Source organism: Aspergillus thermomutatus, assembly GCF_002237265.1.
Source record: "Aspergillus thermomutatus strain HMR AF 39 chromosome Unknown NODE_14, whole genome shotgun sequence".
In the NCBI taxonomy this organism is placed as follows: Eukaryota; Fungi; Ascomycota; class Eurotiomycetes; order Eurotiales; family Aspergillaceae; genus Aspergillus; species Aspergillus thermomutatus.
Window position 1 is genome coordinate 12,894 of NW_020798062.1, and position 25,152 is coordinate 38,045.

Genomic DNA, 25,152 nt, shown 5'->3' on the forward strand with positions numbered 1-25,152 from the left:
CGTATATATCCATCACTAATCCAATCACCAACCGATCCAACAAAGCATAACATCATGTCGGCTCAACCACCCGCCGAACAACCCTGGCACGCAGCCTTCCCAGCACCCCGCAACACCGCCCGCGGCATCTCCAGAGAAGAAATGATCCAGTGGATGCGCGAGGGCAAGCAGGCCGGAAAGGAATACGTGCTTGTTGACCTGCGCCGGAATGATCACGAAGTGGGTTGCCTGGACCGGTCTCTCTGCGCGGGAATTGTACTGATCTGTCGGTCCCAGGGAGGAACGATCAAGGGCTCACTGAACCTGCCCGCTCAGAGCTTGTATTACTCTCTTCCAACGGTGTATAGTCTTCTCCGGGCGGGAGGGGTGAAGTACATCATCTGGTATTGCGGTATGTGGTTTGAGCCCTGAGATGCAGGATGTGCATGGCTGTGCTTGGCTTTGGTTGATTGATTGCCCTTGCTGATCGGTACAGGCTCATCGGCGGGGCGGGGTACTAGGGCTGCTAACTGGTTTGCGGACTACCTTGAGGACCAGGGAGATGACTCGATTGAGAGTCTGGTGCTGCAGGGTGGGATTAAGGGATGGGTCGGTGCTGGGGAGGAGTACAGAGAGTTGATGGAGGGGTTCGATGCACAGGTTTGGCAGAAGAATGGGATTGAGTTGAAGTGATGCAGCCAGAGGTAAGCTTGAGGATGTGAGTATGTTATGTACATAGAAAGATAACGATACCATCATCGGATATCCTGATCTATAATGCGGGCGGCCCACAAACACTTTTCATCCTGGAAATGGGGTGTGATGACTTGGATGGCGCATGGAGCTCCATCAACAGCGTTCGGGTCATCTGCTTGAATGTAAGTGCCTGGTCCTCAAGAGTACTTTTGAAAAAGACTTACAACTTGGCTGAACGCCGTCAGTAACATCCATGGGTTCGGGGTCAAGCTCCTTGGAGGACTTTCCATAAGGGATGATGCATGCGGGATACTGAATTCTCGTTAGGCAAGGTATTGTCACAGGATGAGTGGCTTCTCACATCAAGTAGGTTCCAAACTAGTGTATACGGTGGCCATCCAAACGTATCATGAGGCACAGCGGTGTTCTGGGCCGCAGGTGCCAGGATAACGTCCAAGCCATTTTCGACCCACGTCTTGCGCCACGCATCGGCATACTTCTGTCTTGCAAGGTGCAGTGCATTAATCTTCTCGAATGGCGGTAGTTCCATGTCTACTGGGAAAGGTCCGGTGAACATGGGCGATGCCATTTTGGCCACTGAAGCCACCAATGGCTCCCCGCTGGATTCGATGTGATCAACGTGTGGTCCGTAGACGAAATATTGGAAAGCAAGACGGTTCACATATGCAAGGTCTCGTGTGGGATCATTTTCCAGCTGTACAATTCGGTGACCTTGCTTGTTCAACGCATCAATAGCCGAGTTTAACGCTCTGCGCACTGGAGGGTGCAGTGGAAAGTGGACGTCCTCAGGCAAGACGCCGATGGTGAGTTCAGTTTGCGATTTAGAGAGCTTGTACCAGGGTGCTGCACTTGCTGTCGCATCGTACTTCCAGGGTTCAGCGTCTAACACGGTCGACATAAACAGCTCGAGATCGTTCAAGGTATGAGCTAGGGGACCGGCCGATGGCTTCAAGCCGGGAACACCCTCCATTGCCAAATCGGCCACTTGACCACCCCAGGGGATGCGGTCTGTTGTAGGCTTGAAGCCATAAACACCGCAGCAGAGGGAGGGGATGCGAATTGAGCCCGCAATGTCTGTGCCTATTCCCAGAATTGAGCCACGGAAGGCCACCAGGGCTCCTTCGCCGCCACTCGATCCTCCAGCAGTCAAATGGGTATTATGGGGGTTCAAGGTGCGGCCGAAGATATTGTTTTCTGAGTCTCCTGTCTGAAGGCTGTTAGTGTTCTGGATTTTCAAAGCATCAATCGCAAATACGCAGGAGCCCACTGACCATCATTGTCTGGGGAATATTTGTCTTGACATAGAGCACTGCGCCCAGGTTGAGTAGCATCTCAACCAGAGCTGAGTTGGAAGTCGCCGGTTCATTCTCCAGGAAGGAGACATAACCCACCGTACTCTGGATTCCCTCTACACAGAAACTGTCCTTGATGCTGACAGGGAGACCATGGAATGGCCCAACCACCTTCTTCTCCCTCTTCAAGTATTCATCTAGATATTGAGCGCGCTCAAGAGCCCTCGCGAAGAAGTGCTCAGTCAGACACGAAGTCTATCGACCGTCAGTAAGATCGCTTCAAGTTGCAAGGTCATCTTCATACCCATTGCTGCGCAATAGCCGCCCGCTTACAGAATGCCGTCGTAACAGCCAATGAGCTCAATTCTCCATACGCCAGCTTCGGTAGGAGCTCTGCTGCGGAATAATTCTCTGTGATATCGAGCTCATCATCTGAGAGGATCCCAGTACGACGTACGACACCGGTTTCAATCAAACGGCCATTAGAGGGAACTGAAGCCAGGAATTCATCGCTTAGACGCCATTCGGATGGAATTTGCGCGTCCAGTTGCTTGCGCTTCTGTGCGACTAGAGTGCGCCAGGTTTCCGTTGAGGTGGAATCTTGAGTCATCTTGATTGCATGATTTGTCCCACGACAAGTGAAATTCCATCGATGTAATTATATAGGAAGGATGAAACATGCGGTGCCCCTCATCTTGCGAAGGATAAGGCATCTGTGATTCACTTCTTCATATCTTCAGTCCTGCTTCCGGTGGAAAAATGGCTCAGGACGTCGGAGTGCCCAGATGATTATGAGTGCGTCCACCTTCCTAATTAGGATAGTCAGGTGCACTGCCTCGGCTGAGTTCTCTCTGGCTTTGATCACTTCAGGAATTGAGAGATAACTCGACAGGTCTGTGAGCTCAACCATGAGCGCTGATATTATCCGATATGAAGGGGGAACAGAGTATACCCCGCCGGATGAGAGTCGTTCTCACTTGGCCTCTAGTATCAAGGATCTAAGACAAAACAAAAAGGTATGGATTCTTTACTGTGTCTTTCCAGGGCCTAACCCGATGAAAGAAGCCAGACTTGTGAATCTAATCGTCGTATAAACCCGCGAAGCATCATCGGCTCATCATGACATCCTCTGGCTTCGTCCCCTCAAAGTTTGTCAAATGATACGCATCGATGATGATGCGATCGTCCTCGCTGGTCATGACCCCAAGACAGATTAACCCATTCAGCCAGTTGTATTTCCCAGCTCCTGCTTCGATCCGTATATGGGAGAAGAACTCAACATCATCTTGTGTGACGGTACTTGGTGGCGCCGCCTTGGGATCCGCTGCAACTTGTTCGGCGTATGTCGTTCCCGGCCCTGGACGATAGAGCCCATGGACTTGCACAAAGAGATGGTGTCCGTCCGTTGTCTTTATGGTGTAACGCGCGTCAAGAGTCATAGACTGATCCCAATGATTTGTTAGCTCGTCACGTTCAGGGCAAGGCTCCCACCACTTACGTGTGTGCCTTCAATCGCAGTTGCCCAGTCTGCTCCTCCAAGAGAGAGAACAGTTCCTTCAAGCTCTGGACCCTTGAAGGTGCCTCCAACAATATTTGCAATGCCTCGAATCACTCCGGCCCCGTGAGGCGCCCCGATCTCAATCTCTTCTTTGGCAATGTCGCATTCCAGACGATAGAGGAATGCCAGCCCTGGTCGTCGCATTGGCTGGCTATTAGGGTAGTAGGCATTACCAGGCGAATCAGCAATTTGGGTGCTCATGACGAGGTAGAGTGTAGTCAAATGAGCGACGAGGCAATGGCTCTAGGATGGTGTCCGAATTGTAGTTCTGACTTGTATGGGCGCAAGCTTTCAAGTAGAACCTCAGAGCGAGCTGCAATCTCACGGCTGGAATCTTCGTAAGGTCACCAAGTGCAAGAGATACTAGGTAGAAAGAGCAACTCGACCCGTGATGACTAGTTGTGGCACACGATATCCTACCCGAGATCAGTGCCGATTGATTCTCAGACACTGCGGATCTGTTCATACTCCGCACGATGTGGAGTTGAGCTTACTTCCCTAGAAGGCAGGTCGACCCTTGATAACATGGGTATCGGCCATGATGCTCCACTTTGGTATAGAGGCATATCGAGACTCAAACTCATCTGTTCTGATTAGCTGGAATGTCCGAGTCTCCGAGATGGGACCTTGCATTAGCATCAAGTGGCCCGATAGGACTGCCCTCGCCGGTTGCATGCTTGAAATGCAGCTACTTTATCTTGACAGCCTGATAAAGCGCGTGTTCCCACTGCAATCTGTTTCGCCCTAACACTGACCCAATACCAACTCTCATCATGTCGTTCGTTCAAGCTCTACTCTCCAACGCTGCTATTCCGGTTGAAGATCGGCAACAGGCCCTCAACCGTGCTTATTCCGACCCCGGTCTACCTACAGCTAACCCGACTTCTTCCTTCTGGCTTAGATCTCCACATCCCGAACTTGCCCAGGCGCAGTCTGCTGAGTTGCCCTCTGAGGCAGAAGTAGTCATCATCGGTTCTGGAGTGACTGGAACTTCAATTGCAAGAACTCTGCTGGAGTCCCGCAAGCCTAGGAAGGAGGCCAAAGCCCGACCCGCTGTTGTCATATTAGAAGCGCGTGATGTCTGTAGTGGTGCCACCGGCCGCAATGGCGGTCATATACTTGAGACTGCGGAAGAATTCACGTACCTCGAAGCATCGCATGGCCTTGAAGCCGCCAAGAAAGCAATGAGGTTTCGATTGGCTCATCTGCAGGAGATCCTGAAGACCGCTGATGAGTATGGACTGACAGAGGAGACTCAAGCAAGAAAAGTTCAGTTTCTGAGTGTGTATTTTGATGAAAGAACCTGGGAGGAGGCTTTATTCCGTCTGCGACGTTTGAAAGAGTGTTTGCCTGAAGAAACCGTGGAGTGGAGAGCATATGAGAAAAATGAGATTCCAAAGGTGAACTGCAGATCTTCTTTCATTCAGTAGGCTCATCTGGATTTGCTTTTGCTGACACGTACAGGAATTCTGCCTGCCTCGTGCTCGAGGTATCGTTGCTGGTCCAGCTGGTGCTATCTGGCCATACAGATTTGTCACTGGCCTTTTGGCCCACTTGCGCCGCGAATTCCCCCAGGATCTAGTCATTGAAGCCAATACACCAGTGACAGCTGTCCGTGATGTTACTCCTGGAGAGGCGACTTCGTTGCGATATTCGGTTGAAACGACCAGAGGCACTATCCGCGCTCGTCACGTTGTCCACTGTACCAACGCTCACGTCGGGCATCTTATTCCCGAGTTGAGAGGGCGTATTTATCCAATCCGAGGACAGATGTCTGCGCAGACACCGGGAAGCAAGTTTCGCAATCAGGGAGCCGAGCATTCTTGGCTTTTCAACTATGACCGGGGATTCGATTATCTAACTCAGCTACCACAGTCCGAGGCAGGCGAGATGATGATGTTGGGAGGCGGATTTGCTCAAGGCGAGGGCGGTGGTATTGCCGACTTTGGTGTTTCCACTGATTCGGAGCTGAGCCTGTACATTGATATCCATCTCTCTGGTGCGCTGAGTGCTGTTTTCGGTCGCGAGAACTGGGGCAGCGTTCCGGGTCCCAGTGTGGAGAAGATGTGGACAGGGAATATGGCTTTCAGCGCAGACGGCTTCCCGTGGGTAGGGCAACTCCCCGTGTCTCTGACTAAAAGGGGACAGAAAGAGGAAGGCCACGGAGCTGAATGGATCTCTGCTGCATTTTCAGGGGAGGGAATGGTGATGGCCTGGCTGTGCGGAAAAGCTCTGGCAACGATGTTGCTGGCCCATGACGATGAACTGCTGGAGACAGAATCCACAGACCTCTCCTGGTTTCCAGAGCAGATGCTGGTAACTGAGGAGAGGATCAAGGAATGTGTCCTACCTCGCGATATCAATGATATATCATCTAGTTTATAGTGAACCAGGCAGTGGATAGATATGGCATATTGAATCCAATACCGCTAGACTACAAAAAGGTGTCCGGACGTTGTGCTCCTGAGTTTATGGATTAGATATCATAGTTATAGTAGTATAATATTCAAAAGGCAGTCTAAAGAAGAGAGAGAGGTGACTTAGTAGTGATTGTCATGTGCTCTAAGCTAGTTTTGTCTGTTTATGGAGCGACTTGCACTCCTTTACCCATGTTCATTCTCTTATTTACCAATGCATCCACCCCGTTAAGCCATCTTTTCCAGGTCTTCCCATCTCCCATGGCGAGCAATCGCCGCATTCGTGCATACAATCGGACGTTCTCATCTTCCTCTTCGCTTCTTATGGCTTGAGCGCTATCCTGTCCCCAAACCTTCCAGTCCCCCTTGGATGCCGTCCATGGCGCTTCGCCACATGTGAATTTGATCCATGCGGCCGCGAAATCCCGAGCCATGGCTCTTTCTTCCGGGCTCATCTTGTTTTTCAGATTCTGAAAAAGATATAGCAGCTCATGAGCATGGTATGCGGTTCCTTCTAGCGCGTTCTGAATTCTAGAGCGCTGATCAAAGTGATACAAGAAGAGAGCTTTTTGCTCGTGGAGATGCATGCTCTTCAGGGCCGTGGCGTAGTTGGGAATCTTGAAGACTGCGTCGCCGCACATATGTTCAACGCGCTCGAGGAGGACTTTGTGTGATAGCCCTGGGTGAATGTTGTATTCTGCCAGAATCTCATCTGTTTCGTTCTCATTCTCGATATGGTCGAGCAGTGTCTTTCGAATCGAAGCAAAATCGTCTTTCAGGAGATTTAGATGGAAAATGATTCCTTCATGGTAAGTATCTCCCAGCATTAAGGCTTCAAGCCAAGCGGGCGGGTCCTGAATCTCACAAGGATCTCTCTGATAGAACCAACCGTCGAGGCAAGGGTTGCCTGTTCCGGAAAGCACTCCTTGAATTTCGGGGGTCGCGTCGGCAAGCTCCTGTTGAGGAATTTGGCGAAGGCAGTCTAGTACGTCAGGCCGCGAGGCATCGATCTGAAAGTGTCGGCAAACCGCCTGGAATAATGCCTCATGTTGCTTCATGTCCCAGGGAGGAATGGACACAGACAGTCCTGACATACAGACTGCACGGTGGCACCGCGGGGGATGTGCAGCCACAAGCTGGTTGCTGATCGATATGCCGCCAGCAGATTCTCCAACAGCAGTCACTCTATCCGGATCTCCACCCAGGCTCTCAATGTATCGCTGAACCCAATCAAAAGCAACCTGCTGATCGGTGAAGCCGAAGTTCCCGCATCCTTGAAACCCGTCTTGTTGCAACTCGCGCAGAATGGCCTCACTAGCCATGAAACCTCCCAGGCCGACTCGATAATTGAAATTGACGCAAACAATGGGCATCTCCATCTCAACACTTTGCGAAACTAAGTTTACCGCGTCGAAGATGGGGAGATTGGCACCGCCGTACAGTAGCGAACCTCCATGCACATATACCAGGACTGGAACCTTTCGTTCACTTGGAGGAAATGGGAGTACAATGTTCATCACAAGACCATCTAACTCGTCGGTCTTGGGAGGTTCTGGAAAACTGGGGTTTGGCGGCCCGGGCACGAGGTCGTCACCGTCATCTCCCTCGAAATATGGTCGAGGGCAATCGCTTCTGCAATACACTCAGCCTTGGTGTGCTGGTAACGGCATGCACAAATATAAGAAAGTCTACCAACCCTAGCTTCGTCCCATCATGGTAATCGCCCTCCCAAGAGGTTTTCAGAGTGGATCTAGTCCAGCGCCTGGGAAGATTGGCGTACGGAATACCACAGTACTGCTGGACACCATTGGCATACTGGAATCCCTCCAGTTTCCCAAGAGAGGGAATTGCGACTGTGCAATTGGACACGGGAATCTGGAATGACATCTTGGTAAGCTTGTTTCGCTTCAAATCATACTTGAAACTCGCTGGAAGCAGGATCATCTCAATCCTTTATACATTTTGGTCGATTGAAGGGGTCAAAAGACCCTACAAGTTCTATGCAATGTGGTATGGACGCCAAACAGGTGCATCTTGAGTAAGACCCACCAAATCAAACCGTCCAGATGAGCGATGCTCTTGTCGGGTCCAGACACTTGATGATTGTTCTCTGTTCTTGTTTCGTGAATCTTTTGAAGCTATTCTCAAAATGGCAGGTCGACGCTTGGGTTTATCATCCCCGCATCCCCATAATCGGCTTTTTAATCTACAGTGGGCCCCCAGATTCACGTTACTTCAGTAGCAATGCTCCCCTTCGGTACTTCGTTATATCACACTCACGACCCAAAATAGGAATGTCGACCCCAAATCGCCGATCTCATCATGGATGGTGAAGAACAATTGCATCTCCCATGTCCCGTCAATGCACTAACTGTGTTGGTCTGGCAGTTGGACCTGCAAGTCTAGACGTCGCAAATGTGATCGGGCCCGCCCTACATGTCATGCTTGCAACGAGCGAGGGCTGCTGTGCGAGGGATATGACGTTCGACTGCGCTGGGGAACGGGCATTGCATCGCGAGGCCGTTTCACCGGCGCAGATACGCCAGTAGAATCCTCCGTGCCGACTCGAGCGAAGGGCCGACGGCGAGATCGAAGTCGAGAAAGACGACGACAATGTGCGATACTAGCAAGCTCTTCTGGAGAAGCTTCTCCCTCCTTCACGAATGAAGGTGCAGAAGGTGATCAGGCTTCTTTGCCCTCCTGATCATGCGTATCTTTAACACCCATTCAATAGATTTCGAGTCATGTAAAGTGCCAGCTTCGTCTCGGACCCCTAAAGAGAAATCTGATAACGAGCAACTATTTCAAGAATGTAAGAGGCAACTTTTGGAGAACTCTTTCAATCTCGCCTCTATTCGCCACTGATGCTAGAAACAGTTCTTTCATCGGGAATCCACATTCTGCACTCGACGACGGTTAATGATGAGGGTAACCTTCTGAAACCACATCTTCCTAGACTGTGCCAGCAATCAGAAGCGCTATATCTCATTTGTATCACGCTACAAGCTTCATTGACCGCGGATCTGGAGCCGCGCTTTTTCGAGTACTTTGACGCCGCTTTGAATAAATTCCGCAACGAGCTTGCCGGAAGCGAAACGTACCTGGAAGATGGCACCCTGACTGCTGGTTTACTCTTATGCAGCATCGGAGTAGGTTTGCAGATCCTTTACTTTCTCGATATCAGTTATTCATGAGTGTAGGTAATGCATGGCATTCCGTGGACAATGCATCTACGAGGGATGCACGGCATCCTTCGTTTGGACGGCGTTGACAATGCGCGGGATGCAAAGACACCGTTTCGTACGCATCTTTTTGAGGTCATGGGGATCATGGATCTTCCTACTTTTGCTATTGGCCGCCAGCACCCGCATCTAGGTTTCTGGAGGCGGCATTGTCGGAACCGGGACTCCCCTGGAGGATCATCTGGACGGGATGAAGTTGAGGTCGTGAGCGGCTTGCCAAAATCCTTGGTCGACATCTTCTCCTGCATTGGCGAGGGTGGTGCGACAGAGGAAGACTTTTGGGACTGGCCTGGTGCCCAAGGAAACTTTCTCCAATGCCAGCTATGGGAAGCATATCGATTAGCGGGTATGCTGGCCCTCCGCCATGAACAATTACACTTACCATTGAGCTCCGGAGAGAGGAGATTACAGCCCCCGAATGGGAGAGAGCAACGGCACCGGATACTTCCTTCAACTGCCGTCATTGTTTCGCGAATACTCAGCTGCGTTGACGCTATTCACCGTGCATCAGAAGAACCGGAAGGAAGGGACACGTTGATCATGAATGCCGTTCTCTACCCGATTTTCATCACCGGTCTACAGACTGACGTCCTGAATGAGGATCCAGCATTGAAGCAATGTGTACGAAGCCATTTACTTCTGAACTCGAATGGGCCTGTTTGGAGGAAGCAGTGCCAGCTTGAGTTGGAACTGCTCGAAGAGTACTGGCGTTACAGCAGCGGAACAGTCAGCATCCACCAACTTGCACAGGCACGAGAAATAGAGCTGGGACTTTTCTGAGAAGTGGATATGCGTAAATCCAAACTATCACTCTGCCGGGTCTTTGTTCACTGTTTGCCGCAGCATAACCCACAATCGTACTGCTTCGTCATCGTCGACTAGCTCGACCTCATCGACGACTTCAAACCCCAGACTCATATAAAATGAAATGTTACTCTCGCTCGTACATTCGAGTACTATGGGCTCGTGCTTGGCATAGTCTAAGACGCAGCCCATGACCTTCTTCCCGAGGCCTCGGGCTTGAAGGGAGGGATGAACAGCGATCACCTCCAGGTACCACAGGTTCTTCAGTTGATACTGTTTTTTGACTCGGTCAATGGCGTCGTTATGAGCAGCCATCATTCTCTCCATTCTCTGGGATGATTCACATGGTTATTCTTGCACAGCTGGGTCAGGGGCCACTTTGCAGCATACCTGTTCGCTGGTTCCCTTCTCGGAAACCGGACTGAAAATATCTAGCAACCGCAGTTGGCAAGCAAGAAAGATTCTACCCGGCGTCCATTTCAGATGGCTCGGAGGCGGAAATAACATAACAACTGCTCCTGCGTCGCCGTCAACCTTCCCGTCTCGGTCTGGCTCTGTGGCCACTGCTTCTGCATGCTTCGATTGCGGATGCTTAGACGGGAACATTTGGCCCATTTGTGTGACCGAGGTGGATTGCAAGACAAGACCCTCTACAGTGGCCCGTTGAACCCGGCGATACTGCCATCTGTATGTTTCGAAATCGTGTCGTGCCCATGGGGCCACGAGCGGACGCAACCATCTGATTAAGGGATCGTGGGCGAAGGAGAGAGTAATTGTATTGGCGACTGCGGACAATGATCGTGGATCTGCATTAAATGAGTTTAATTCAGTGTGATGTTTGCCATCAGGTCGGGAATCAAGTGTACCATTGTAGACGCGAAAGAGTTCCAATTTCGGGCCAGCAGACATATTCTGGGGATTTGGAGGATTTGTCAAAGAGTCGAAGAGCTTCCATTTACCTCAACTTCTTCCTTATACAGTATCGCGAAAAATAGGACAGCTTGATTATGACGAGGCGCAGATGTCCAAGATGGCGCTGTTTCCTGGCAGGTGAGATTGAGTGCTTCGACCTGCCTTGTTGGTCTTGTTTCCATCGAAGCGATCACGATAGGATATCCCATCGCTTTCCGTCTGGTGATCATTCGGCATTTCAAACGAATCATGTATTCCAGATTCACAGGTGCAGATTATCAATGAGGTTGATGTTGAAGCCTTCGTGATGTGACTATCCATATTGGGCAGGTCGACCCCCCCCTCTTAACCGAGACGATAACCCAACCTTCCATTGAACCTTGTATCTTCCCCCAAGAACGGATCGTGGCTTCATTGAGTCCATTGGGTCTTATCACCGTTCTGTTTAGCTCATTTCTTATCTGAACCCATGCATTTCCCCGCGTTTTGCTGGTGTCTGAACTTGCCTCCTGAGATATGGCTGAAGTGTCTTATCGAAATACGTGTGGCAGCTGCTCACGAGGCTTTCAAGGGCAGACATCGGCACCCCAACTTAGAATCATTTATCAAGCATGGCTGCCCGCTGGACAGGAAGCATCAACAGATTCAAACAGCCGAGATATTCTACTAAAATCTTCTTATATCTTTGCATCTTCATCGATACCATTCAGCATTGATGGCCGACAGTCACCGCGATGAATCACAAAGCATTCGCCAGGAGGAAGGCAACCTTCCTCCCGGGACTTTTCTTCTGATCAGTGGTAGGTGGTCATGTCACTTTGCTATGTCACCAGTGTCTAATTGAGGTGCAGAAGATGGCCCAGAGAATCATCGTGGACGGCAGATCCTTCTCAGTCCGACGCCGTCTAGCGATCCTAATGAGCCATTGGTGCGTCGTTCGGCCCTTTCTACAACTGCGATTAACCATGTTGTTAGAACTGGAGCACAGCGCGCAAGACATGCAACTTTACTCTCGTGTTGGCGGTGACAGCGCTGATATTCACTGCGTAAGTCTCTCCTTGTCAATAAAACAAGATCCAAGCTGATGGGTTCAACAATGCATGCCAGACTCTCGATTCAGACCATCTTCTGGCAGTTGATGGTGTCTGACCTGCAAGTAACTTATACTCAGCTCAACCGAGCCATGTCGGTCAATTTTGTCGGTCTCGCAATGGGATGTGTGCTATTCATTCCTCTAGCGAAGAAATTCGGACGGAGACCTGTGTATCTGGTTTCGACCGCGTTGATGCTGGTGACATCTTTCTGGACGTCACGATTGGAGAGCCTCGCGGAGCTGTATATTACCAACTTGCTCCAGGGTCTCGCCGGCGCGACAAATGAGTCGATTGTTCAGATCACGGTATGTGGCCCGCTTGTTGAGCGTTTCGGAGCTCATGCTTCTAGATCGCCGATCTCTTCTTCGTACATCATCGCGGGGGCATGAATGCTCTGTACATGACTATGGTGATGATTGGAGTAAGTAAAAAACACCACCGCCGTCGCCGATCACAGCCATGCTCATTCGTGCGTTGACAGAGCTTCCTGACTCCCATGGCGGCTGGGACTCAAGCAACACAACAAGGGTGGCGGGCATCCTATCGCACACTGGGGATCTGCAATGCGATCCTTTTCGTTCTGTTCATTTTTCTCTACGAGGAGACCAAGTACTCCAAGGTCATTGAGGGCGTGAGCGCTTCCGCAGAAGTTGCTGGGGATGCTCAGCAGGTTTCCGACCTCAAGGCGGATCGCAAGCCCGATCTCGAATGTCCTGCAAGTCGGGTGGAGACGAACTCGGCAGGCCCCCATGAACTGGATCACACCATCCCCATGAGGACCTGGAGACAGAGGCTCACTCTGTGGACCTACACCCCGGAGCCGATTTGGCCGTACTTTTATCGTCCGTTCATCGTGCTAACCACGTTCCCTGCCGTCCTGTTCTGCGCTATACAGTATGCATGCGGCGTAGTATGGCTGACCATCATGTCGAGTGTGATCTCTTTGGTGTTTCCCATGCCTCCCTATTTGTTTACTCCCGAGCAGATTGGATTCTTGGGTGTCGCCCCGTTCATTGGCAACTTGATTGGGTCGGTCTACGGCGGATTCTTGGGGGATCTTTCCATCTTGTTCTTTGCACGGCGTAACAAGGGCTACTACGAGCCCGAGATGCGTCTATACATTCTTCATCTTCCTGCATTGGCCTTGTGTGGGGGCCTGATCATGTTTGGGGCCACACTTGCCAGGGTAAGCGTTCCCACGACCGTGTTTTCCGCCTGACTGGGGACTGATTTTCATCAGGGCATGCACTGGATCTGGCCGAGCATCGGCGGCGCACTATTTGGTTTCGGGCTGGGTGGTATTAGCGATGCGGCTTTGACGCTGGTGATTGACAGCTATGTTGAGGTAAGATGCCCATCCCCTTTCCTTGCTGCTCCATGGGCTATTCTGACAAGGTGACCGGTGCTAGATCACTGGCGATGCCTTCACAGGCGTTGCGTTTCTACGCAACGCAGCCAGCATCGGGATTCCCTTTGCTATCGCGCCGTGGATGCAACGGAGCGGACTGACCAACATGTTCATCGCCTGCGGGTTTATCAGTCTGGCAATCACCATGACCATCATCCCGATGGTGGTGTACGGGAGGAAGATTCGGGCGAAGACCGCGGGTCGGTACCGATTGATGGCTGCTCAACAGGGGCAATGAGTTCATTTTTTTTGATTGTCTTGCTTCCAAACCTTGATTCGGGGAATCCATCGGGAATCCATAAGACAAGGAAGCTGGGGAGATGGGGCCCAACTCCGCCGGACTGGAAGTCGGCATCTGGCGTGACCGGAAAGCTGTCAAGTATATCAGACTTTTATATGCAATTTATTCGAACACTCTGTCGGTGGTGTATACTTCAAGGGGATGGCGAGTCGTCGGCTAGGAGCGGATAGATCTGGAGTAGCTCCATAGGGCCAATTCTAGAATTTCGCTCGGTTATCCTCGTCTTTGATCATGAGAAAAAGATAACAGGGAAAACAGTTCGGTATTCACTCCGGATGAGAATTCATAGAAAGCAGTCAGGAATTGATCCAGGTTATCAAATATTTTCATGTTATTATCAGGCGGGAGACAAGAAGTCATAGTTCGCTTATTTAGCCGGTCTCGTATACGAAGCTAATCCGGTGGGCGCATCAAAGGGCGTGCCCCAGCCAAGGAAGTAAGATGAAGGGCGCAAATCAAGCATGAAAAAAACCTCGGTATTGTATTCGATAACATGCATCAAGGTCCTCATGACAAGTGTCTATTATTCTAGACTTGAAAATCATCAGGATGTGAAACAAATAGTGAAGCAATGGAAGACACTTATTGTTGCATGATCATCATGCTATGCACGAACAGACCAGGTTGATCACCATTCTATTGATTCTTTTCTTCTTCTGGAGTCGTCATCATATCCTCTGCATAATTGTAATATTCTATCCTGAACTATTCCTGCAGTACAGAGACTAGAATCTGTCATGTCATTGCAAGGGCGCAGACGGAGCATTAGTCATTCCACACATAGTCATTCTTCCTCAAACTGACCAATCATTGCTGCTCCCCGTCGCAGGTGGATATTATTATTGCTTCTTTTTTCTCCTCCCAACTTCTTCTTCTGCCATCATCTATCTACCACTAGGTATCTTCAAAGTAAGAAATCGGGAAGTTGTCCTGAGATCACACGTGCTCTGTGGCTTTCGCTTTCTCGGGCTGTCGTTCTCATGATCCATCCATCCATCCATCCATTCATTCTATCGAGTCGGTCAATCAGTCCGGATGTCGCAATCCATGGCTGATCGCTTCCCCGTATTGCTTTTTCATACTCCTTCTCGTCCAAGCGAGGATGCGATTCTAACTTTTCTTAATGCCAATGAAATGACTCACGAAATCTCGATGATGCTTAGCAATCCATGCTGGTTCAATTGAACATGTCTACTCCATGCAGATGGGGGATCTCCTCGCTTTTATAAACATGCATTGTTTCCCTTCCTCCCCGTTGTAACTCTATCTCATCCTTTTTTTCTTCTTCTACTCTTGTATAGAACTATAGACCCTCAAGGCTCCACTGCTGCTCTTTTCCATTACCCAACAGCAATCCTCCATCACCCCATCCCTGGATTCTCCAGTCATAGCTTCCGCGGCAATTTCCGTCGCTTTCCTTTTCCTTTTTATTTTTGGCCGACGGAGTACAAGACTGTTTATCAAATATAACTTGCGTGATCCCTTGACTGCTGCTTCTGCACTTTTTATCTGTATACAAACGGATCGAACTGCGCTGAGGCGCTGGATCTCTATACTTCCTCCACTCGATCAATCGATCAATCGATCAGCTCCTCTCAATGGCGGCTTCGATCATCACTCGGGGATCCAGTTCCCTGGAATCCCTGACTGGACGCTCTCGTCCCAAGATCCAGATCGACTTCGCCAATCAGACAGAAGGACTTGTCAACTCGTATACAACCAAGGACCACATCGAAGGGACCGTGACCATCAGAGTCGACCATGACACGCGCTTCGAGGATGTCGAAATCACCTTTGAAGGTACGACTTCCCCGTCAGGTGCCAGGGTTGCATGCTTGCTGACAGGCGAGAATAGGAACAGCAAGAACGTCGGTGGAACGAGCAGCCTACCCCGGCCGCACGGGGGCTTACCAGACATTCCTCAAGCTGCGCCAGCCCATTGATGACGCCGCATACCCAACTCCCCGCATTCTTGAGAGTGGGCGCTCCTACCAGTTCCCCTTTACCTTTGTCGTCCCCGATCGTCTGCTCCCCCATGCCTGTAGCCACTCCAAGACCAACGCCCATGTGGAGCGGTCCCACACATTGCTGCCGCCAACCCTGGGGGACCCCATGCTCGCCAGCAACGGAAAGGCCCTGCTGGACGATATGGTGCCCGAGATGTGCCAGATCTCTTACATGATCCGTGTTGTCGTGCACCGCAAGCCCGCCGGTGAGAGCGGCGCACGCAAGGCCCTCGCCTCGGCGGGAAAGAAAGTGCGCATTGTCCCTACCGTCGACGAGGAACCGCCGCTCAACGTCTTCGAGGGCGAGGACGTCTACTGCACCCGTAAGGAGAAGAACGTCAAGCGCGGACTCATGCGCGGCAAGCTGGGTCGCTTGGTTGTGGCCGCCTCGCAGCCCAGACCAGTCCAGCTGACCGCGCCCCAGTGCGAGACAAAGGACTCTGTCGGCACCGTGGCAACCATCCACCTGCGCTTCGATCCTGTCGGCAGCGAGGCGCCCCCCCGGCTCGGCAGCGTCTGGAGCAGACTGCGTGTATCGACATTCTACAGCGCCACTCCCTGGGAAGATTACCCGTCCGCCCTGTCGGCGACCATGTGGGCGCAGGCCGGTAAGAGTGTTTACACCGAGACCGTGCCCCTGTCTACCCTCTGCGTCGCCTCCGCCCAGTGGACTAAACACTCGGTCTCGAGCCCCGTCCGCCGGGACTCAATGGAATCCACCTCCTCGTCGGAGTCGCTGACGGGACCCTCTGCCTCCTTCGCCGGAAGCACCTACTACACCGCCTCGGTGGTGGTGCCCGTCTCCCTTCCCACGTCCAAGGCCTTTGTTCCGACCTTCCACTCCTGCCTCATCTCCCGCATGTACACCCTCGACCTGAGCATCTCGTACCACACTCCGAACGCCAACATCCTGACTCCCACCGCCTCCCTTCGCGTTCCACTCCAGCTCACCTGCCAGCCTAGGGCAGATGCGCGCTCCAAGCACGCGGTCCACGAAATCACCCTGGAAGAGGTGGACGCCGAGTTCTTCAGCCCTCGCAGCGTTGCGCCTGCGGCCCCATCCATCACCTCTTGCGAGTCGTTTCCTCTGGCGGAGTCGAACTCCATTGCGCCCCCGCCAGAGTACTCCGAGATCAGGGCGCCATTGCTGGCGAACGAGCAGCCCCGTCGTGTTGCTGCTGGTTGATGATTGAAGAGGAGTGATGTGATGAAAATTACTAATCGCATGGCGTTTGGCTGATTGCTTGTATGATATACCCATTGATATTTTGATACCATAGGTGAATTTTTGCTTCAAAAGTTTCGGTTCGACATGGCATTGTTATTAGCTTGCTTTACCTGGCTAGAATTTGCATCGGTATTCTTAGATATTAATATAATCGATCTTATCATCTTACATTCCCCTGTCCTCAGAGGAAATGTGTTTGTACCGCAAAATGCTCAAGGTTTCCACGCAGCAGTTCAGCACCATTCATGGCGTCAAATACAGTAATCGACTACGTCCTCATAGTTGGCGATGTCGAATGGGAAAAAAAATGATAAAAATGACAAGGGTGGGATTCGAACCCACGCCCCTTTCGAGACACGGAAACTGATGATCAGTTTATAGGTCCAGTTCCTGAACCGTGCTCCTTAGACCACTCGGACACCTTGCCGTTAGATGGTAAGTTTTTCCCCGTTTTTGCATTATATATCAAAAAAGGCAATTTGCGTAGAGCTTCCCCTATCTCTTAAATCTCAGTCTTTCCACTTTAGGCAGCGTTGCTCAGGAGTAAGCACGCATACTTAGTCTCTATCCTGAAAATATCAGTTTGGACTCGCACACAACTTCTTACCAGTCGAATCCCAGCATGTTATTCTGTGGTGCGTAAGCTTGCTCTGTGCGCGCTGCTGGTTGTCGAACGCCTCAACTTCTGGAGTAGCCAGAATGCCATTGTCCATTGCGTTCCGTGAGTGCTCAGTCTTCTCCTCCGGCTTTGAAGCTACTCGGCATTGTCCTCGTCAAATAGGACGGGTTTGATGCTCCGCCATCAAGAATCTGCTCGTGGGAGCCGAGAAAGTCATCTTCGTCTATATGCCGCCGCCCACTTTTGTGGCTCCTCCTTCTACAGGTGCAGCCGCAGCGAGGCCGTTAGGCCTTTGTCATCTTCGCTCCATGTAACGAGTCTAACGCGGGGGGTGGCTTGTTCGCGCTACGGCAATTAGAAGGTGGGCTGGTAAGTGAGGCAGCCATGGTGAAGCGTGGCAGATCCAATACTGATTGAGCTGTGCAGATCACCCAATTAGACACAATAGCATGTTTGTGACTGGGAGGCTGGAGTATCTGGCATGATCGACGTCCTCTTCCTATCATCTACTCCGTACTCCTACACAGATGAAACGCCCACACGGTGGGTCGGATGCTCCTCTGCCTGAAGCCATCCCGGGACCTCTGGCACATCCAGCTTGCCAGGACTGTGTATATGCATCCGTCAGATAGAAGGATCGCAGCAACATGGCTTGGTCTGCCCCAACTAGATCCTCACTGCCCCATATATCCCCTCCCTTTCCACGACTTCAACGCCAGCCCATCCCATTCGCCACCATGGCAGACACCACCCAGTCAACCGCCCTGCCCTCGCCAGCACCGTCCCCGAAACCACCATCCCCTCCTGGCTCGCCGGCACCAGCGCCCGAGTCCCAAGCAGCGTCTACGGCTCCGCACACACGCACAGTATCCTCAGCATCACCCCCGCCGTAGCGGAGACCATCGCCCTCCATCTCGCGACGATGCCCACCGACCCAGGCACGATGCTATCCGTGCATCAGCTGCGGGGCCCGTCCGCCCAAGAGCAGGACCACACCAATGTCTTCGAGGCACGGGAGCCGCACTACATGCTGGATATTCTGGGGTATGCGGTGGAGGAGACGCTCAGTGCAGAGGCGACGGAATGGACTGTGCAGATGACCGGGGGGGATTGAGCGGGCGGATCCCGGGAATATGCTGCCGACGGCGTATGTATCGTTGTAGTACTGCTGCGGGCGAGGTCATCGGACGAGGTGCAGCGGATGGTATATGGGTCCAAGGCTGAGGTTGTGAGAGATCCGAAGAGGACATTTGATCCGGAGGAGGTGTCTTAAGCTGACGGATCCGTTTGTTGCTAGGGTAGAATACGCATGATGGATATATATACTCCGTATTGATGCACATAAACGACAGACCTCTCGACTAAATCCATCCATACCGATTATAGAACATCCCGATTCTAGCATACCAAGATAGACAAACACTTTACCCGACCATGTCGAACCAATTCAAAATCGAGAACTTAGGGCAAGATCAGACCTAGCTTCCTGGTGGCAACGGCGACTTGGTGTCAAAATATTGCAAATACCGTAAGCATGGCAAGGTGTCCGAGCGGTCTAAGGAGCACGGTTCAGGAACTGGACCTATAAACTGATCATCAGTTTCCGTGTCTCGAAAGGGGCGTGGGTTCGAATCCCACCCTTGTCATATTTATCATTTTTGTTTTGTTTTGTTTTTGCTCGGTGTTCAATGAACGATATGAGAAATACTAGCATACCAATCGACGGGTCAAGTCTATTAGACATCTATACAAGACTGCAAGACAACCAGAGTCAGAAACTGGCATAGACCAACTTTTCGCATATATACAAATCCAAAGACCCTGATTTTGAACGCCAGATATGCTTTCCTCCAATAAACTCGCCTACGTCAACATATCATCCAGCTTCTCTCCCAGGACACTCTCAATCTGCTTAACCCACTTGCGGACTTCCCGCTCGACGTTCTCGTCCTCGTCCTCCATCAGCTCGCTGATATATGGCAGCATCTCGGGCAGAAGGGCAAGCCACTCCTCGCCCAGCTGCTCGGTGAGTGATTGCTCGGCCTTGAGCGCCGCGAGGCGCGTGTGCGGGTTCTCGCCTCCTGCAGCTTTGCCGTTCGGCCCGGCGGATGGACGGAGGAACTTCATCAGGGCCGTGTTGAGTTCCTTGTGGTTGTCTGTCGAGTCGGCGGCGACGGCGAGCTCGGTGATTGCGGGCACGGCCTCGGCGATCACGGTGGCCGCCGTTGACGAGTTCGTGGCGTGTGCAAGTTGATTGATTAGAGGCGTGGAGATTTGGTTCAGGTGCGATGGTGATTGCCAGAATTCTGCGATGGTTAGCTTCAGCGTGAACCGGTGGAGAGAAGGGGCATTACCATCTTGATCGTGCTCAAAGGCGTTGCGGAGCAAACGCATCGTGGCCAACCACAGAGACTTGGTGCTCTTGTCCGCCGGACTGGCCTTTCCAAGGACGGAAACCACGCTTTCGATGATGTAGCTGGCGTAACCGGTGACGATAGACTGGTCTTTGTCAGTGACGGTGAAACGTTTGAGAAGTGAGTAACATACCTGGAGAGTCCCGAAGAAGACCTGCAGGAACTTGTAGAACGTTGTGAGTCGGGCCCATCTGCCCTGGGTATCTTTCTTTGGTAGACCCGAGGTGGCCCAATCCAGCATCTTCGTGAAGATGGGACGGAAGGTGGTGTCGTTCAGCTTGTAGATCATCTTGATCGTGACGTCGTTGATGGCATCTTCGATTTCATCCACGTCAGCCGCATCAAATGTGGCCTTCGCGCCCAGTGCAAGCTGCTCCCGGCGCAAATCGAATGTCTTGAACAGGATGTTCGACAAAACCCCAATATTCTTGCCAGTCGCCGATTTTGGATGCTTGTCCACGGCGAGGCTGACCACCTCCAGCGTCTCCTTCGCGGCGACCGGCCCCGCCTGCACGGCGTACTGCCAGTTGCGATCAACCGCTCCCAGCGTCGCAGCCATGTCAACCTTCCGCGCCATCATCTTCAACGCTTCTTGTCGGCTATCGTCTTCGCAGTCTTCAGCGTTGGCAGACTTGAAAGAGAGCAGAAGGATCTTATCCAGATGAGTGCCAGAGATCATATACGGAATATGAACAAAGAGCGCCGAGAACAGCGTGAAGACGGCATCGTGTAACCGGGAGTTCTCCTTGCCTTTGTCCAAGCTCAGTTCAAGCAGAGCCAGGGATCGGCTGAGTGCCTCTGGGAGTGCTGGGATCATGGCTTGGCCAAGGGTCTCAGCCATGGATGCAAGGCACAAAACACCCATGATACGAATACGGTCATCCGTCTGGCCAATGCAGGCCTCGCTAGCCACGACCTGGGCAGCACCGATAACTCTCGATGGGTCCTTCTTGCCGTACTTCTCGGCGATGCGATCGATACAGGCAACCGCGGCGTGCTTGAGCAGGATATCTGTCGAGTCCCGCACGATGTCAACAAGAGTAGGCAAGAAGTCAAGCACCCGGATCTGAGAGGCGCTGTCGCGTTCTGGGTTCTGGCGAAGGCGGCCCTCGAGGAGCCGGAGGACTTTCCGACGGAGCTCATCGTTGGGCCGCTGAAGCAACACTTCGATGGTGTCGAGGAAGTCGACCAGTGTCAGCGTGCCAAACAACGCGGCCAGGACGTCACCGTTCGCCTGGCTAACGAGCTTCATGCTCTGCACGGAATCACCAATCGTCAAGACCTGTTCCAGGATTTGAGAGAAAACGGTACGGATCTGTCCGATAGCCTCGTCGTCCTCTGAAGCAAAAGTCTTGGCCATCTTGATCTTGAGAGACGAATGCTTAAAGAGATAGGCCAAGTCACGAAGTAGGTCAACCGCAACCTTCTGAGGCTCGCGTCCGTCATCACTACCAATTCCAAGGAGAACTTGCGAGATGCCAGGCTTCGTCTTGAGCGAGTCGCTGACCAATCCGAGGAATTTGCTATATGTCTGTATAGGGTCAGTAAATAGTCCAAAAAAATGCGGATTGATGAACACCTACCGTAAGCTCAACAGGAGCACTGGCATCGGAAACGAGGCCTGTCATCAGGACAAGGACATCTTTGTCCATGGCATATCTATTGGCGAGCATTGCCAAAACAGCAAACAAGAAGTCCTGCGTTCCTAGCTTTGTAATCAGAGCATGGAAGAGGCGCAGACGACGGTGTGAAGGGATGTGCTCAAACGCAGCTGTAAAGCTTAGCAGCAGCTCTGATGTTCCAGACACCACATCACGCTTCTGATTACGCAAGGACTGGATAAGAGCAGGCACAACTTGGTCGATGGTCTGGTCAATGACAGAGACCGAGTACTCATCATCTTTCCTGAGAACACTGGAGCCCATGAACGTGAAAATGGGCATGACGCTGTGAAGAACCAACTCAGGTGCGATGACGGAAAGCCCGGCCACGAGAAGCAAAGCCGCATTCTGCACTTGAGGGCTCTCGGTGGTCCGCACGCAGTCCACGACCAAGTCGGCGCGAATGACCGAGGTATCGAACTGGGCCTTTGCGCTCTCCTTTGACCGGTTGACGATGGCCAGCAGACTACCCAGAGTCAAGCTGAGCAAATAGCTCATTCCAGACTGAATCTGAGACTTGAAGTGATGGAGAGCAGCCAGAGCTTGGAAAAGACCGTCGGCGAGCTCCGGATGAGTCTCCGGTGATGAGCTGTCGACAAGTTCCAGGATGAAAGTCATCTTCTCCATGACCTTGCCGAATTCCGCCTCATCCTTAACGGTCATCGCAATCATGTTGTTCTGACTAGTGCGCCTTCTCTTTGGCGCGGGCCCAAGAGCTTCCATATCGGTGAGAGTGACAGGTATTTTTTCCAGATATTGAGCGAGTACAGAGCCTGGGAGCTCAACGCTGCGGAGAAGATCCCTGCAATTGTTCACAAGAGGCAAGTTGGAAAGACCAAGAGAGATATCGAACAGCTGCTCCGCCGCCACAACCTGACGGTCCTCCGCCACTCGAGCCCAGATGTCCTTTATGCGGCCAAAGACGGCTGCAATGAAAGAAGGCCTCAAAGATTCCGAGTGAGGGCTCACATTTGACAAAAGCATCATAATGGCATCCTTCTCCTTGGGCGTGACAATCGTTACCATCTGACGCTCCACTTCCGAAACGGGGACCCGCTCTTTCTCGCAGATATCCTGGACTTCACGCTCACTCAATCCGCGCCAAGACTTCAGCAGAGGCTCAAGCTCCTTCGTACGAGTGGCTCCACCAGCCTTGTCGATGCGGTTGAGAAGTTTGAGCAAGCCAAGTTTAGGTGTGAATAGCGGAAGCTGAATGGCATGGGAGCACAGAAAGCTGAAAAATGCCAGTCTCAGAGGCTTCTTGAGCTCAGACGCATTCGCATCGACCGAGACTCCCCGAAGAGTGTTCTCCAGAACCTTGCCAATGTGAGCCGCATCGAAGATGCATTCCTCCAAACTAGGAAGCACTGCGCGTTCAAAAACCTTCTGCGCGTCACGGGTGGGGAGCCATTGGATGTCCTTCGGTTGTTTTTCTTGACCATAGAGGGTGTCGCGAGCCCAGACATCCTCTCCCTTCTTATTCTTCTTGTAGAGACTACCGGCAGCAGCAATAACTGCAGCAGCCTCACGGCGAACACGTTCCGACGGATCCGTGAGGGCAACTAGCAGGAATGGCAACAGCGCCTGGAAGTCTAGGTTCGGGTTCTCGGTGGATGTGAGGAAAGAGGCGATCATATTCAAAGCCGTGACCCGTGTGCCCATTGGATATGGACCAGAGAATACTCTGACGAAGAATGATAGGTATTGCGGGGTCTTTGTAGCCTCGCTCTTCCCGAGAGCCGCCAGATCGGAGAAAGTCTGACATTTCTCCTTCGAGCCAACTGCCAGTGCCAAGGCTTGGACAAGCCTCTCGAACACAGGGATGAATTGTGTGCTGAGGAAAGAGCCCTTGAATGACTTCTCCCCGCTCAAGGATTGCACAGCCGATGAGAAGCTGTCTTGCTCTTCTTCCTTCTCCGCATCCTCCATCTCGACATCTTCCACAGCACGAGGCGCAGGCGCGGCATCGATCACTGTCTGCAGATTGTGTTCTAGCGTAGCAATGTCGAAAGATGACTCCGCAATTGTCTTCTGGAAGATAGGCCGCAGAGACTCGGACTGGCTGAATGATTGAACCAGATCGGCAAAACGTGCCTGAGAATCCAAAGATATGGCACCATCCTTGTGGACACTGCTTGCGGCTTCCAGAACCATGGCCATAGCCTTGCTCGTTTCCGGCTCACCCAAGAGCTGGTTCTGGAAAATCCGAGACAAGAGATCGAGGCGTGCTGTGTCCTTTTGCTTCGGAAGATCGTCAAGGCAGCCTGCAACGACCCCGAGAAGAAGATGAGAGGTCTTGTACTGTGCCGCTATCTCGGTCAACCGCTTGACAATGTCATCCAACCGCAAGATCGCCTTCAGGGCCCGTCTCGGTAATTTTGTTTCTGGCTTTTGCTGTGCCAGCACGGCCAGGCACACGAGACCCGATTCTACTGTTTCTTCCGTCCACGATCCGGCAACGGCCTCCATCAAACCGTCAAGAACCTTGTCCTGAAGAGACGCCTTTTGTGCAAGCACCACGGAGACCATGTAGCAGCCAATGACCAGTTCCGAGACGTTCTTCAGAGCGAAACCATCATTCAGAATTGGGAGGACACGTATGATGATATCTTCGTGCTTCTGTTTCTCGACTTCTCGGCGACCGGAGCGCGATGCATCCAGCATTCCCGCAACGGCCTCGGTGTAGATGCCGGCCCAGAATGCCAGAAGCGCATGATGATGCGCCTGCTGCCGGCTCACCTGCAGGACATAGCTGTTCAATGCCGCCAAGAAGGGTTTATTCGTAGTAGCGCTGTGCACGAGCGGATGGCGAGGTGGGTTGATCGAGCCTTTTTTGTAGGGAATCAGGACTTTGAAGGTCGGCGTCAAATCTTCGGGAAGGATGGTCAGGAGATTCAAGAATAACGGGGTGGTATAGTACGGTAGGAATGTGAGAATCGTAAATGATGTGTTATATTCATGAATTCTGCGTGCTTTGTTAGCCCAACACGTCCGAGAAACCGAGTACTTGAACTTTGAGATTGCCGCTTTCGCACCTGAAGCGTCTGACAAGCCAGTCGACGGCCTTTACGGCAGGACTCAACAGTAATCGTCCTCCGACCAAAGCAAGAAAAGCCTCCAAAGCCACATCGAGTTCCTTGTTCTGAGCCGCAGTCAACTGTGTGCGATCTTCGGCCTTGCTCTGCTCGCTGAAAATTGTGCGCTCGAATGCTGTGAATCGTGAATCCAGCTGGCATAACTCCTGGAACCCCTCGTAGCATATTTGGTAGATTGTGTCAAAGTCCTGAGTGCTAGCAACTTTCCTGTCAAAGATCAGGGACTGCGAATGCGATATTCTCTGAGCCTTGAGATCGAGCTGGTGTGTCGACTTTGCCGCAATCTGCGACAGCTGCGCGGCGAGGGACGAAGCCATTGTCGATAGAATTTTGTGCTTTGTCCAGAAATTAGATTAGACACCCATCCCTCAGCGAGCTCCTCCTTCGCTTTACCAAGTGAAAACC

At 51.9% G+C, this 25,152-nt stretch overlaps 11 protein-coding genes across 11 annotated transcripts; 6 read left to right on the plus strand and 5 right to left on the minus strand.

Moving 5' to 3' along the window:
* Positions 1–54: 54 nt before the first annotated feature.
* CDV56_102107 (putative arsenate reductase (Arc2)) lies at positions 55–672 on the plus strand (the record flags this gene model as incomplete). The annotated part of the gene is made up of 3 exons (XM_026755726.1): positions 55–219; positions 277–391; positions 476–672. 3 exons carry the CDS (start codon positions 55–57, stop codon positions 670–672), a joined length of 477 nt encoding a protein of 158 aa, XP_026617976.1.
* Positions 673–734: 62 nt separating this feature from the next.
* gmdB (general amidase GmdB) lies at positions 735–2,598 on the minus strand (the record flags this gene model as incomplete). The annotated part of the gene is made up of 5 exons (XM_026755824.1): positions 735–847; positions 900–987; positions 1,037–1,903; positions 1,968–2,243; positions 2,293–2,598. 5 exons carry the CDS (start codon positions 2,596–2,598, stop codon positions 735–737), a joined length of 1,650 nt encoding a protein of 549 aa, XP_026617977.1.
* A 496-nt stretch (positions 2,599–3,094) lies between these two features.
* CDV56_102515 (DUF3237 domain-containing protein) lies at positions 3,095–3,747 on the minus strand (the record flags this gene model as incomplete). The annotated part of the gene is made up of 2 exons (XM_026756134.1): positions 3,095–3,430; positions 3,487–3,747. 2 exons carry the CDS (start codon positions 3,745–3,747, stop codon positions 3,095–3,097), a joined length of 597 nt encoding a protein of 198 aa, XP_026617978.1.
* Positions 3,748–4,319: 572 nt separating this feature from the next.
* Positions 4,320–5,931, plus strand: CDV56_102657 (NAD(P)/FAD-dependent oxidoreductase; the record flags this gene model as incomplete). The annotated part of the gene is made up of 2 exons (XM_026756276.1): positions 4,320–4,946; positions 5,011–5,931. The coding sequence occupies 2 exons, from the start codon at positions 4,320–4,322 to the stop codon at positions 5,929–5,931; spliced, it is 1,548 nt and encodes a 515-aa protein (XP_026617979.1).
* A 196-nt stretch (positions 5,932–6,127) lies between these two features.
* CDV56_102899 (uncharacterized protein) lies at positions 6,128–7,907 on the minus strand (the record flags this gene model as incomplete). The annotated part of the gene is made up of 2 exons (XM_026756518.1): positions 6,128–7,595; positions 7,660–7,907. 2 exons carry the CDS (start codon positions 7,905–7,907, stop codon positions 6,128–6,130), a joined length of 1,716 nt encoding a protein of 571 aa, XP_026617980.1.
* A 920-nt stretch (positions 7,908–8,827) lies between these two features.
* On the plus strand, positions 8,828–9,985 carry CDV56_103212 (uncharacterized protein; the record flags this gene model as incomplete). The annotated part of the gene is made up of 2 exons (XM_026756831.1): positions 8,828–9,112; positions 9,164–9,985. 2 exons carry the CDS (start codon positions 8,828–8,830, stop codon positions 9,983–9,985), a joined length of 1,107 nt encoding a protein of 368 aa, XP_026617981.1.
* A 27-nt stretch (positions 9,986–10,012) lies between these two features.
* On the minus strand, positions 10,013–10,918 carry CDV56_103343 (GNAT family N-acetyltransferase; the record flags this gene model as incomplete). Its single annotated transcript, XM_026756962.1, has 3 exons — positions 10,013–10,339; positions 10,400–10,815; positions 10,876–10,918. The coding sequence occupies 3 exons, from the start codon at positions 10,916–10,918 to the stop codon at positions 10,013–10,015; spliced, it is 786 nt and encodes a 261-aa protein (XP_026617982.1).
* Positions 10,919–11,636: 718 nt separating this feature from the next.
* Positions 11,637–13,661, plus strand: CDV56_103509 (putative MFS transporter; the record flags this gene model as incomplete). The annotated part of the gene is made up of 8 exons (XM_026757128.1): positions 11,637–11,721; positions 11,773–11,849; positions 11,897–11,967; positions 12,029–12,320; positions 12,365–12,436; positions 12,497–13,201; positions 13,256–13,360; positions 13,425–13,661. 8 exons carry the CDS (start codon positions 11,637–11,639, stop codon positions 13,659–13,661), a joined length of 1,644 nt encoding a protein of 547 aa, XP_026617983.1.
* Positions 13,662–15,322: 1,661 nt separating this feature from the next.
* Positions 15,323–16,916, plus strand: CDV56_103890 (arrestin (or S-antigen), N-terminal domain protein; the record flags this gene model as incomplete). Its single annotated transcript, XM_026757509.1, has 2 exons — positions 15,323–15,524; positions 15,580–16,916. The coding sequence occupies 2 exons, from the start codon at positions 15,323–15,325 to the stop codon at positions 16,914–16,916; spliced, it is 1,539 nt and encodes a 512-aa protein (XP_026617984.1).
* Positions 16,917–18,104: 1,188 nt separating this feature from the next.
* Positions 18,105–18,691, plus strand: CDV56_104170 (uncharacterized protein; the record flags this gene model as incomplete). The annotated part of the gene is made up of 2 exons (XM_026757789.1): positions 18,105–18,200; positions 18,248–18,691. The coding sequence occupies 2 exons, from the start codon at positions 18,105–18,107 to the stop codon at positions 18,689–18,691; spliced, it is 540 nt and encodes a 179-aa protein (XP_026617985.1).
* A 749-nt stretch (positions 18,692–19,440) lies between these two features.
* Positions 19,441–25,064, minus strand: utp10 (snoRNA-binding rRNA-processing protein UTP10; the record flags this gene model as incomplete). Its single annotated transcript, XM_026757915.1, has 4 exons — positions 19,441–20,076; positions 20,125–21,522; positions 21,575–24,617; positions 24,688–25,064. 4 exons carry the CDS (start codon positions 25,062–25,064, stop codon positions 19,441–19,443), a joined length of 5,454 nt encoding a protein of 1,817 aa, XP_026617986.1.
* Positions 25,065–25,152: the final 88 nt, after the last annotated feature.